This window comes from Erigeron canadensis, chromosome 1 (assembly GCF_010389155.1).
Source record: "Erigeron canadensis isolate Cc75 chromosome 1, C_canadensis_v1, whole genome shotgun sequence".
Lineage (NCBI taxonomy): Eukaryota > Viridiplantae > Streptophyta > Magnoliopsida > Asterales > Asteraceae > Erigeron > Erigeron canadensis.
The window spans coordinates 52,543,805-52,556,833 of NC_057761.1; the positions used below are offsets into that span (position 1 = coordinate 52,543,805).

Sequence of the window (13,029 nt, forward strand, 5' to 3'; positions counted from 1 at the left end):
CCATAAAAACTCAAGTAAAGAAAGTACAAGGAATTAAGAAAGTAAGAAACCATAATGGATTCGTTAGCCAGACCTTATGAACAGGGGTATTAATTAGAATCTATTAGAAATACAGGGGCAAAAAAGAAACAAAATGGTTTAAACAAATTTATTGGAAATACAGGAGCACAAAAGAAACAAAATGGTTTAACCAAAACTAGGGTTTTAGTTTTTGTTTCTGATACAATCCACTAATCAAAAACCAACATGAGAACTCGATTCCCACCTGCATTAATCCCCCAATTTCTTGCTCAATCTCACTCAACAAAAAAAACAATTTTTCCATTTTCTTCAATCTCTGAGAACACCAATCCATTGTCAGAACAACACTCAAAAATCCAATCTTTTTCCCAAAATCTAAAAACCCAAAAACCCATTTCACAAGATCCAATTTTGAGCCAAACCCATGTCACAGAAAGGTTAATTTCTCTCAAAAATGATCCCTTTTTAGCTTTTGAGCATTTTAAATGGGCTTCTAGAAAAGGGATTTTGTCAGAAAATAGTATTATTAGTGATCCAGTTATTATTCTTGTTCATATTTTAATGTGTTCAGATAATAAGAAAGATTGTGGAACTGCTAAAAAGTTGATTAGTGAATGTGTTTCGCAGTGTTCAGATTTTCGGTCAGGTGAGCTTGTTTCGATATTTGTTAGTACTGCAAAAAGGTTTGGTTTTGATGACAGTGTAAGTTGTAGGGTTGTGAATTATTTGCTTTGTAATTTGGTTCGATCGTCTCGATTCGATGATGCTATTGTTTGTTTTAGGAAGATGGTTGGATACAATATTGTGCCTTGTGTTGCGTATGTTCATGTGCTTTTAAATGCATTAGTTAGGAATAATATGGTTAGGGAAGCTAGAGTCGTGTTTGATGATATAGTTAGATTGGGAATTTTGTATGATTGTGCAACGATACGTGTTATGATGCGTGGGTGTTTGAAAGAAAAGAAAGTTGATGAGGCTGAAAAGTACTTTTTGGATGCTAAGGGAAATGGGATTAATCTTGATGCGATAACTTTTAGTACCGCTATTTATGTAGTTTGTAAGAAGCCGGATGCAGTTTCTGCTATTGTGTTGTTGAATGAGATGAAAGAAAAAGGATGGATTCCTTCGGAAGGAACTTATACGAACGTTATTGGTGCTTGTGTGAAGCATGGATCTATGATGGATGCAATAAGGTTAAAAGACGAAATGGTTAATAGTGGGAAATCTATGAATTTGGTGGTTGCCACAAGTTTAATGAAGGGATATTGTATTAATGGAGATCTTCAAAGTGCTCTAAATTTATTTGAAAAGATTGTTGAAGATGGTCTTTGTCCAAATAAGATCACATACTCGGTGTTGATTGACGGGTGCTTCAAAAATGGGGATACGAACAAGGGTTTTGAATTATACACTCGAATGAAACATGAAGGTATCAAACCTAGTGCTTATAATGTTAATTCTTTAATAATTGGGTTTTTCAAGTCTGGTTTGATAGATGAAGCACAAAAGCTATTTAATGAAGCGGTTGAAATTGGTGTTGCTAACGTATTTACGTACAATGATATCATTTCATGGCTTGTTAAGGTGGATAAAGTGAATGAGGCTTGTGACCTTTTTGATAATATGGTCAAAGATGGAGTTTCTCCTACTATTGTTACATATAATAACATCATACTCGGCCACTGTAAAAGCGGAAATATGGACGTGGCATTAAATTTGTTTAACAGGTTGCAAGAACAGGGTCTAAAAGCTAATGTGGTTACTTATAGCATTTTGATCGATGGGTATTTTAGGAAAGGTAAAAGTGAGCAAGCTTTAGCTATCTTTGATCAAATGGTTGACTTAGGCTTGCTTCCATCTGACTACACGTTTAATATAGTCATCAATGGTTTGTGCAAAGTTGGCCAAACATCCGAGGCTAGTTATATGTTGAAGAAAGTGGTAGATAATGGTTTTATCCCAATGTGTATGACGTATAACAGTATTATAGACGGGTTTGTCAAGGAGGGCACCATCAATTCCGCAAAGGCAGTATATAATGAGATGCTTGAAGCCGGTATTTCCCCTAATGTTGTCACATACACCTCTTTAATTCATGGGTTCAGTAAATGCAAGAACATGGATCTTGCTTTGGAAATGAGGAATGAGATGAGAAGCAAAGGTCTTGAATTGGATGTTGTGTCATATGGTGCTTTAATCAATGGATTTTGCAAAAGTAGGGACATGGGAACTGCACGTGAAATCTTTAACGAGCTTTATCAAGTTGGATTATCACCAAATACGGCGGTTTATAATAGTATGATAAGTGGGTTTCGGGATCTTGCTAACATAGAAGAAGCTGTTGACTTTCATAAGAAACTGATCAACGAGGGGATTACATGTGATTTGCCAATTTACACTACTTTGATTGACGGGTTGCTTAAAGCTGGAAAAATAGTTGCTGCTACTGATTTGTATACAGAGATGCTAGCAAAGAATATTGTGCCCGATGAGATCATGTATTCAGTTTTGGTCAATGGCCTTTGTAATAGAGGTCAACTTGAAAATGCACGTAAAATATTGAAGGATATGGATACGAAGAATATGGTTCCTAATGTAGTTATTTATAACTCATTGATAGGCGGGTACTTCAGGGAGGGGAATTTGCAAGAGGCTTTTAAATTGCATGATGAGATGCTAGATAGGGGTCTTGTACCTGATGATAAAACATATGATATACTTGTTACGGGTAAAGTAAAAAAAACCGACTTGAAGATGGAAGGTTCGTGTTAAATGCAAGTTGTTTGATCACTTTGACTTTAGCTGGCACTCGATTAGGTGGATCCGTTGGATCTTTCATTCTTATATCGAGGCACAAAGGCGACATGTATCATCGACATATATGTTTTTTGCTGCACTTCTGCAGCATTGGAGGTATGTAGTCTTGCAAGTGCTACTTTAAATTGTGCAATTGAATTGTATGCTTCTATCCACTCAATTATAGCTCTTGGCTTTTGCAAGATTATGACCTGTGAACATACATTTTGTTATAAATTGCCGTTTTTTACCAAACAGAACACTCTGAATCTTGAAAACGCTGTCCGATTAGAGTCAAGAAATCGTTAAAAAATTATCAAAAACAACTAGGACTTTAATTTCTAAATTGTAATTTTTTTTACAAATGTGGCGATATGGATTAAGGCTTAATTGGATTGAGGTCTAAACTTGTAAACTTCATATGGGACAAAAAATGTCAGGTTAGGTTTGACCCCACACTTATTGGCCTTTTGCCCAAATTTACAGAAGTTATAATATATTAGTGATAGTAATAGTAATACCCTAACCTTTATTTTGCCTGTATGGCTGTCTGCTTTTATATTTGACACGTAAACACATATCCATTAGGACCATAACCCATATCAGCCCTTTTATAAGTAGATGGGTAGTAATTGCCACCTCGAACATGTTCGGATTTGTACATTGGAACTCATAAGTTCAAGGAATAGAAATATGCTTTTACCATTGGGCCAAAAGCTAATATGTAACTTATGGTTGATTCTTGGTTAATTCTAAACTAGATGTGGTTTTTCAGGACTTTGAGATTTTAACGTCCCCGAGAATGAATTTCGTGACTCGTTGGGTACGTTGGATTATCATTCAGTGTGCACTCAAATTTGATTCTTTACAACCATATGCAAGGTATCTTTTCCTGTTTACCATTCAATCTTAAGGAATCGATTCTTTTTTGTACAGTGGTTTGATTGTATCAAACAAAGTTTTACCTTCTCATAGACAACAGGGGCGGAAACGATATACATTTTATATACAAGTGGCATAATGCTCGAATAACATGTCAGATAAGTTAAATCTGAAAATATATTTCTACAAGGTGCATATTTATGTTTAGTGACATTTCTTTTTGTATCAAAACTATTCTATTTCAAACGAACTTACTCCCGTCTTGCTTGGGGATTCAATATCAATATAATAACTCGAGTACCTCGGAGTCTCAAGCTTCTTGCCTTCACCCCAGATAGCATAAGCTTCTTCCCCATGAACCATCTCATCTCCTATTTCCAATTCCTCATAGGTCATCCTTAAGGGCACAATTAGGTTTATAAGTAAGCATATTAAACTTGTCATTACAATATTAAGCACCACCACAAATAAAATTCCTAGTAGTTGAATTCCCATTTGGCGGAGGCCGTAATGGATACTTTCTGACGTTCCAAGGTGCAAAGCATGGAATAGCCCCATGTATCTACCTGTACTCCCATAGAATAATTTACACAAATGGGGCTCAGAAAAGAGGCCTGTGAGGATACCGCCCAGGATACCTGCTATGGCATGTGTGTGCAGCATTGCCATTGTGTCATCGATTTTTTGGAAGATCTTTAATTTCTTTTGCAACACCATCATAGTCAACCACGGGATTGAGCCTGAACAGATTCCCATTATGATGGCAGCATATCCTTGCACAACCCCTGCTCCAGGGGTGATGCAAACTAGACCTGTGATCATACCCTGAATTGCACTGACAACAGAGGCTTTCTTGAAAAAAATAATATCAAGCATTAGCCACGTGAGTAGGCTTGTAGCCGCACAGACATGGGTGTTCAACACAGCCAACGAAGCATCAGTACTGGCCACATACGGGGCTCCACCATTGATCCCAGTCCAGCCCATCCATAACAAACCGGCACCAGCTAACATCATTATAATGTTGTTGGGAGGAAAATTTTCCCTGTCCGCAGTCAATCTAGGACCAACCTGTACAAATTTAGGCCAGCTAGTCAGGAAATTCGTAGCGAAGAGTAGAGTAGAGTAGAGGTGTCAATATCAACCCATGTACCCAAAAAGGGTTTGATGTGGCAGGGTTTGTTTGCAGTTACACGAAAGGGTCAACAAATTATAAAAGTAACCCAAATGTTTCTGGTAGTTTAAAACCACCTGATTCAATTTCTTAGGAAAATTTGATAATCTCTAATCATATAGTTTTTATATTATCTTATATCATACTTTATAAGTTATAAATTAGTAAAATGACTACAAAAATAATGCTGGAAGGGCAAGCACGACTCCGACCCATTTAAACCAGTATTTAGAATAATAATGCTGTTCAAAAAAAATATATGTTACCAATTTGCCTTATCAGTCCATTTTGCATCCCCTGCTAAAACAGAAATATTGTAAACTATAAAGAATTCGAGTAATACCCAGTAAGCAGCAGTGTAACCAGCGACTCCTGAAGATAAATGTATAACGTAACCACCTGCAAAGTCAATAATTCCCATTTTACTGAGCCAACCATTTGTAGACCAGATCGTGAATGCACTAAAGGTGTACGAAAAGGTTAGCCAGAGGGGAACAAATAACATCCATGCATAAAAATTCATCCGTCCCAAAACTGCACCCGCTATTAAAATCAAAGTGATGGCTGCAAAAACAAATTGGAAAAACACCATGGTTACATTCGGGAACAGTCCAAGATATGCCTGTTCCAAAAGGTACTTGTGCTCAAGGGCAGCTTCCACCTTCCCCCAAATGGGAATAAGTTCATCCCCAAAAGAAAGCCGGTATCCCCAACAGACCCAACAAACAAGAACCATTGCAAAAGCATACAATGCCATGAAAGCAGAATTCACAGCCCATTTCTTCTTGACAGCACCACCATACAGTATCATAAGCCCTGGTACACTTTGCAGGCCGACTAGTGTTGCCGCTGCTAGCTGCCAAGCATTGTCGGCTTTGTTCATCCATTCTGGACTTGCTTCATCAGGTAGCAAGTTTGGGGGAAATGCAAATGGTTGTGTTAGATTGAAAAGTGGTGGTGCTGGTGGCGAAAAAAAACTCATTTTCTTTGAAAACAAATCAAGAGTAGCATCTTTAATGGCATGAACAAGTGATTATATATAGTACAAAACGATAAATAGACAAATAGAATAGTAACTTCAATATGACAAACTACAAGTTTAACCGGCCTACTAGTAACATAAAAAATGCAAGTTACATTTCATTATTGTATCCATATCTCAATCAAAATATAATACAGAATTTGTATTTGATATTGCCACTTACATATGGCCTCTTTGAATGAATTCTATTCCTAATGTTTGTTTTATGTGTTTAGGTTTGTGGGAATTTTACAAGAAACAAGTTAAACCATTTCTCTAACTTTGAAATGAGCTTAAGTTGGGCCGAGCATGCTATAGCAACATGTACGTCACGCATTAAAGATGTATCTTCCAAAGATTTCGGTCCGAGTTAGACTCAATTATGGACAAAATCGAACTTTTCTTGTCCATTGAATCTAACGCTTAAATTGCAGACGGAGGAATATTAGTGTCATTTTCTAAGTCCGTACGTAACAATAACTAATCAATCAGCTACATCTGAAATAGTCATTGTTCTATAAATTAGTAGTAACCACGATATAAGATTTGTTGCATGCTTGAATGAATACCAAACCAAAAACCAAATATTGACATATGATGAAAGTCCGTTGGCTATACTAACTTGTGACTTATCATCTCATTTTGATTCTGATCATTCTATATGATATTATTTTTTAATTTATGCTTGTTGAATAAGAAGGAATTTCATACATTTGGTCAGCAACCTAATATATATAAAGTTACTATGTGTTAGATTAATTGTTTATGCCCTTGTACGTGATGGTAGCCTGGTGGTGAGAAACATCATATGTGAATGATGCAAAACTCGTCTCATGTCTCTTCAAAGATAATGTTACGTGATCTCTAGCTCTGATCGGTGAGAGACTGGAATGAGTCGGTTATCCATTAGATTAAATGTCATGTGTATGGAAAATAGTATATTATTTTTTTTATTATTCTTTTTTTTTTTTTTTTTTTTTTGTTGAACAGCTAAAAAAAAATATAGTATATTATTGATATCGAAAATAGTTTAATGCCATCGGTTGGTTTCAGTTGAATTCAAAGTTTCGATTAATGTCAAATGCACATGTTAGAAACGTGTTCTATTTCAATTCATATATCTCAAAGTCTGCTATTCATTATACTTTAATTCAACAAGTTAACCAAATTATATTTACAAAGGAGAAAATGGAGTATGTAGCTGTTAGACACTAAGTTTGGGTATAGAACCCCTCACATACTAATTTTTAATATATCTATAAATGTTTGGCCCCTCATGTTTTTTATGGATTAAGAAAAACAAGATATGAGAGGTTTTACACACAACTTTGGGTGTCTAACAGCCACATAAACCCTAACCTCTTTACAAAATAACCAACAAAAACTCACAATTAATTTTTTTGTATTTTTAGAAGTTGTGTTGAAAGGTAGAAAACTCGAAATCACAATGTTTGGGGTTGTGATTTTAAGGGATGACTTTGTTTGGTCAAAGTTGAATTATGATTTTGCCCATTTTGAAAGTTTTGGGAGACCATCCAAACAGAGACGGTATCAAGAAAAAATTTCAAAGGGGGCAAATTTTAAAAATTCCGTGAAAAGTAAATATAAAGAAGGGCAAAATGTTAAAAACCTATAGAAAAATTTTAAAAATTCATTAAAAATTTAAATATACATTACAAAATTCAAATTTTGAGGAGGGGCATTTGCCCCGTTTGCCCTCCCTCTAGTACCGCCCTGCGTCCAAACTTGCATGAGAAAACCAAAATTGCAGGATATGTCTTCCGGTTTTATTGGTTATCTTGTCGAAAACCTCTTTGAAACTTATGTTCTCATTATTTTAGACTTTTATAGTATCAAAAGAGTATTGATCATGGGTAAAATATAAGATTGCTTTATGCAAAAGGTTTCGTTAATTAGAGATTTTAATTATAAACTACTTGAGTGCATTGAAACTTGTATTTTATCATACAAAATCACCTGTAAGTTACTAATAACAACCTTTACGTATATGTATATCATTATCATTTTCCTATGCAATATGCTTTAGATTTATGTACTTAAGTATTTGTCTTCTATTTTTACCTGTTTCATGTGCTTAAGTCAAATAAACGACCCCATTTGAATGGCCAAAAACTCATCATGTCCTTTTTTATCTAATCGGATATATTACAAGTGCGGTGTAGAGCTATTTTCTGATTATAACTAAAGTTATACAACTTGTCAACTTTATATGGCTTTGTAGCTGCCCATGATTCGAATTCCCTCTTAAGAGTCTTCTCATTCTTATAACAAGAAACAAGCTAAAGAGCAGTGTCACACAAGTCATGTCATTCATATGAATATATGATCATATCAATAATCTTTAGGGCCAGGAAAGTTATGGGAACAATTTTTCACAGGCCCAACCACTGGCCCAACATGCGTAAGTCAGATTTTATTGTTTGATTGTCAAAAAATATCATTCAAGTGTGCACAAATTTTCTAACGCTAAAATAATTAAAAGGTTGTCTATTTATCCTAACTTTTTTAGATTCCATTAGAATATGGAATATGACTTTTACTTGACAATTTTGTGATATTTACATGCATGTATAATTACAATGTCGGTTTAAGCTTTTGATGGTTTTAAGCAAAATTAAGTTTGGGAGTATAGTTCATTAGCATTCAAATTGATGTAAACAAAGAAAGCAAAAAGGGGGAAAAAAAACTCAACTAATATTCTTGAAACCACTAGTAAAGGTTAATGCAAAAACCACAAAAGGTGTTATTACAATGCAAATTGTTAAATCTATGAATTTAAGAATATCACTACTCACATAAAAACATATAAGATATTTACACAAAACTGTAAACAAAAACTTGAAGAAATGAAAATTATTGGTTGATAAATCATTAAAACAACCACATGTTTTAATGTATAAGAGAAAATGAATTAACAATGGGCAAACGTGATAAACGTTTGCCATCGATAAAATTTTGGGTTGAGATACTCTAAGTTAATCCAACTTTAATTACGAGTATAAAATTTAAAGGACCTTTCGAGTGGAACCTCGAAAAACTTGTTAAAAACCAAAAACTTGTCACTTTTAACCAAATGGTGGTGGCGAGTGGAATGAACCTGATAGCCTCTGGGCTCGCTCCATTCACTCTTCCACTACAAACTGCTCGATCCCTGATCCCACACGTACAAATCTAGTCTATCGGGAGTGTGGGCTTCCATTGCAAAGCTCAACTCCCGGCCATCTCAACAATATTATGACCTTTCTTTGCGCGCCTAGGATGTTCACAGGTAATGTAAGATCGAGATGAATCAACCATGCATTCGGTTTTGGACTGATTTATGGATTGGACGCCAAGTTTATCCGGACCTCTTTAAGCTTGAGAAACACAAAGGATGTCTAGTGAAGGATCGATGCACCGGGAACGGATTTTTCTCCAACAGCTCGTGGGTCGACAAAGCTTCCACTACTCAAACCATCGTCGACCCACAAGCTGTTCAACCTTCACAACAACAATACCACAGATCCTATGAAACGCAAGTTAATTCATCCACCCAACTAATTGTTCTAGCTTTCTGTTGGGTCATTTGGAAAATCAAACCCGCAATGCATGATCGAATCTTCTCAAACAAGCCCCCGTCAATACGCTTTGCGCTCAAGGAATTGAAGAGCACGATCGAGCTTCCTTTAATTTGGATGACAAATCGACCGTACGTATTGATGATTGGCATAGTTGGTGCAATTTTAGTTTGTAACTCCCCTGTTTATTGTTATTGCGCTGTTTGTGTTCTTGTTTGTACTCCTAACACCTTAATTGCTAGCCTTTTTCTAATGGGGGATGATTTGTTCCCGGATTAAATTTTTACGTACAAGGAAAAATGAAAGCAAATGACAACAATACCCCTAAAATCATACTCCCTATGATGTATTCATTTATTAAAATATTTGACATTTGACTATCCGATCTAGCAATATCTTCTTGGATGTTCACTCCATATCACCACCGTGGCCTCAGGACATTTCTTTTTCTTCTGTTTGTAACTCATACAGGTCGACGCACAGTCCACACACTGACACACACATATATGTAAGTATGTATATATGTATATGTGTGTAATCATGAACCCGAAAGCTTCATTGTATTTATGCTTTGCAAACATATATACTACAACCCGTTAAACTCGTGAAGTAATTACACATCCCTTTTTTTCTCGCATTAAATTCGTTAAAAACGGGTGTTTCACTACAACAATCCAACACGGTGGAAGCGAATTGGGATGGTGGAAGTTTGGCGAGGATGGTGGAAGCAAGACATGCTTCATTCAGCCGAGAACATAAGCGGTTAAAACAAAACTTTAAGGGTGCATTCTTGAGTTTTAATTTTATGGGATAAGAAAGGGAAGGAGAGGAAAACTTATGTTTTTGCATTATTGAGTTTTTTGATTAAAAGAAAAGAAAGTGATGGAAAGGAAAAGTGAGGGGTTTTAAAGCTAAAAACGTTCCTTCCATATTTGGCATGATTTGGAAGGATAAGTTATAAATTTATCAATATACCCTTCAAACCTTTATATGAACTATAATAACTATAGGGCTATAAATGTAATATTACATATTTTTATCCTTTCTTATCCTTCTCTTTTAACTCAAGAATGCCATTAAATTCTTTTATTCACTTTATTTTCTTTTAAATGATAAAACTCAAGAATGCATTTTAAATATAATCTTTTATCCTTTCTTCTCTTCCAATCTTCTCTTTTCTTTTCCTTTAATAAAACTCGAGATACAGTGTAATCAAGGCATATAGTAAGGCAATATAATAATTGAATTGAGTTCGAATGTGGAATCGGAGAAATTCGTTGAGCAGTGGCAATGGTGGTCAGAGACTTTGGGTCATTGAGTTTTTTGAATTGGGTAATGTTTTTTTTTAAAATGGGTCTGGCTGGTCAACAAATAAAAATGAGTATAACTAAAACCATAAAAGATACTGAGGGTATTAACGTCTTTATAAACAAAATTCCTTGAACGAATAAAACTTTTCTTTGAGCAAATCAACTCCCTTTTCTAATAAAGTTTGAATGTTAAAAAAAATAAATAAATAAATAAATTTAAAAAGACCTTAATCCTCTACTTTTACATTAAACAACTATCGAAAGGGGGTATAGTTTGACTTTTGACTCTCTACTTCAAATGCCTTTCTTAACTTATGACAACAGTCAACAGGCATTAAATTTTTCTATTTAATCTACATTTTCTTTTACCCGAGTTTACGATCGATCTTCTGTCTTTAATGAAAACTAAAACCTTAACCATTATTTATCGTACCATGTTGGTGTTGGGTTGGTTAACGCAAAGAGATATAGATATTTTTATAGGAATCTTATTTCAGAATTCATGAAAAAATAAAGTAGTCTATTTGATCGTTAATTTAAGGATCGGAGTTCGTTTTTCATAGTGTTTTTGAGCTATGATTAACTCGCAATAAAATATTATTATGTCATATTAGTTATGGTAAAGTTCATCGTATAATGTAATTCAATATAAAGTGAAAATATTTAGCTACTACAACTACAATATTTGTGTCACTTTCAATGGTGCATATCAATTATCAAAGACGACATTGTAAATCCGTTCCCCAGCTACTTATACTTTTTGTTTTTAATTAAATCCAAGTATTAAATGTGTAAATAGCAAAAGATCCACTGCACAAGGTCTTCTTTTTTCCGTTGTTTTTTTTTTTTTTTTTTTTTTCTCAATTGGTATTAAAGTTTTGCAATGAGTTTAATAATAATAATAATAATAAAGAAAAATGTATATGATGTTAACTTTAAAGTGATACACTCACATCAATTTCACACATGTTAAATTGCTCCCTAAGAATTTTATACCTAAAAGAAAACCTCTAATAAACCGACTTAAGACAGGTGGTTTATTTTGCCATACGATCAAAAAGTTACTTAATTAAGATAAAATAATCAGTCAGCAGATAAAGTTATAATAATTATAAAATTATGAGAAAACGTAGTTAATTGTTTTACAAGTTAGTGTTTTCTGAATTCTAAAATCATGTTACGTGGGAATTAAGGATCCTTGTTAGATGGGGAGGAATATTTGTTTGTGTTGCTTGCACTTTACATTAAAAAGAAAAAAATAAATAAATAAATAAATCTAATGTTGTATTTTCATAATCTTATCGTATCTTCATCTTTATATATACTAAAAGATAACTGACCTAATAGCTTATTGACCAATTATAAGGCTCGATTTCATCGAATTGAAAATTGATGATGTCATAATTATAATTACAAACAAATTAAATCTAAAATTTACGGATATCAGTATCTATCTAAATCTAATTTTAATCGTTTAAGCATACGTACTAATATCCAATTCAAATTACATCTAACCCCAACAGGCCTAGGCCCAATTCAATTAAAAACATACGTATGATTATCATTGTACTTATTAGTTTTGGATTCTAATCTAACTATATTATTATTTTATTACTATATCATCATTGTTGTTAACCAAATAAAGCTATTAAAAAAAATACCGTTCAGGTTTCATAGAAGACAATTCCAGTTGGTCAAATCTTTTGTAATGACAATCAACAAAAGTCAAGGCCAATCTTTCGACCGTTAGTTTATATCCACAACGTCCAATTTTCACGCACGAACAATTGTATGTTGCGATATCTCGGATTAAGTAAAAAAAGGGACCGAAGGTTAATATATGCGACAAAGATGAGAAGACAAAAAACACTACAACAAATGTCGTCTACAAAGAAGTGTTGCAAAAGATGAAAGAAGATACATGTTTCTAATATTCAAATTGTTGAATGCCTTTAATTTTATTTACGTTCTTAACATTCTTCAAGGTTTATTCTTTTTTTAAAATATCTTTCATGATAGTTTCTTAGCTTTTTATCTTTTGAATTAATAGAACTTTTTAACTTGCGTATTATTAAACTTTTAAAATAATCTAATCTTTATAACAAAGTAAACCCGTATATTTGACACGGGTCTAAAATCTAGTATTAATTATATTACGTTCGTTAATAGTTATTGAAACAACTAGTTAATTATATCAAACAAAAAGAACATATAATATATTAAATACATTTGTTAAAAATAAATGGT

General features: G+C 33.9%; 2 protein-coding genes across 3 annotated transcripts; one reads left to right on the forward strand and one right to left on the reverse strand.

Moving 5' to 3' along the window:
- Positions 1–209: 209 nt before the first annotated feature.
- Positions 210–6,578, forward strand: LOC122585921 (pentatricopeptide repeat-containing protein At3g54980, mitochondrial-like). 2 transcript variants are annotated; one of them, XM_043758039.1, is made up of 3 exons: positions 210–2,934; positions 3,593–3,699; positions 6,131–6,578. In XM_043758039.1, the coding sequence occupies exon 1, from the start codon at positions 247–249 to the stop codon at positions 2,791–2,793; it is 2,547 nt and encodes an 848-aa protein (XP_043613974.1). In that variant the 5' UTR covers positions 210–246; the 3' UTR covers positions 2,794–2,934; positions 3,593–3,699; positions 6,131–6,578. The 2 variants fall into 2 exon arrangements, with proteins under 2 accessions (XP_043613974.1, XP_043613973.1); XM_043758038.1 differs by lacking the exon at positions 6,131–6,578 and having other exon boundaries at positions 3,593–3,846.
- Positions 3,931–5,855, reverse strand: LOC122594841 (ammonium transporter 2 member 5-like). Its single transcript, XM_043767151.1, has 2 exons — positions 5,217–5,855; positions 3,931–4,770 (listed from the first exon to the last, which is right to left on the reverse strand). The coding sequence occupies exons 1-2, from the start codon at positions 5,853–5,855 to the stop codon at positions 3,931–3,933; spliced, it is 1,479 nt and encodes a 492-aa protein (XP_043623086.1).
- Positions 6,579–13,029: the final 6,451 nt, after the last annotated feature.

Coding starts and splice junctions, on each gene's coding strand:
- LOC122585921 (XM_043758039.1), top strand. CDS start 247: ATGAGAACTCGATTCCCACCTGCATTAATCCCCCAATTTCTTGCTCAA.
- LOC122594841 (XM_043767151.1), bottom strand. CDS start 5,855: ATGAGTTTTTTTTCGCCACCAGCACCACCACTTTTCAATCTAACACAA. Junction 4,771..5,216: donor GTTACACTGCTGCTTACTGG/GTATTACTCGAA, acceptor AAATTTGTACAG/GTTGGTCCTAGATTGACTGC.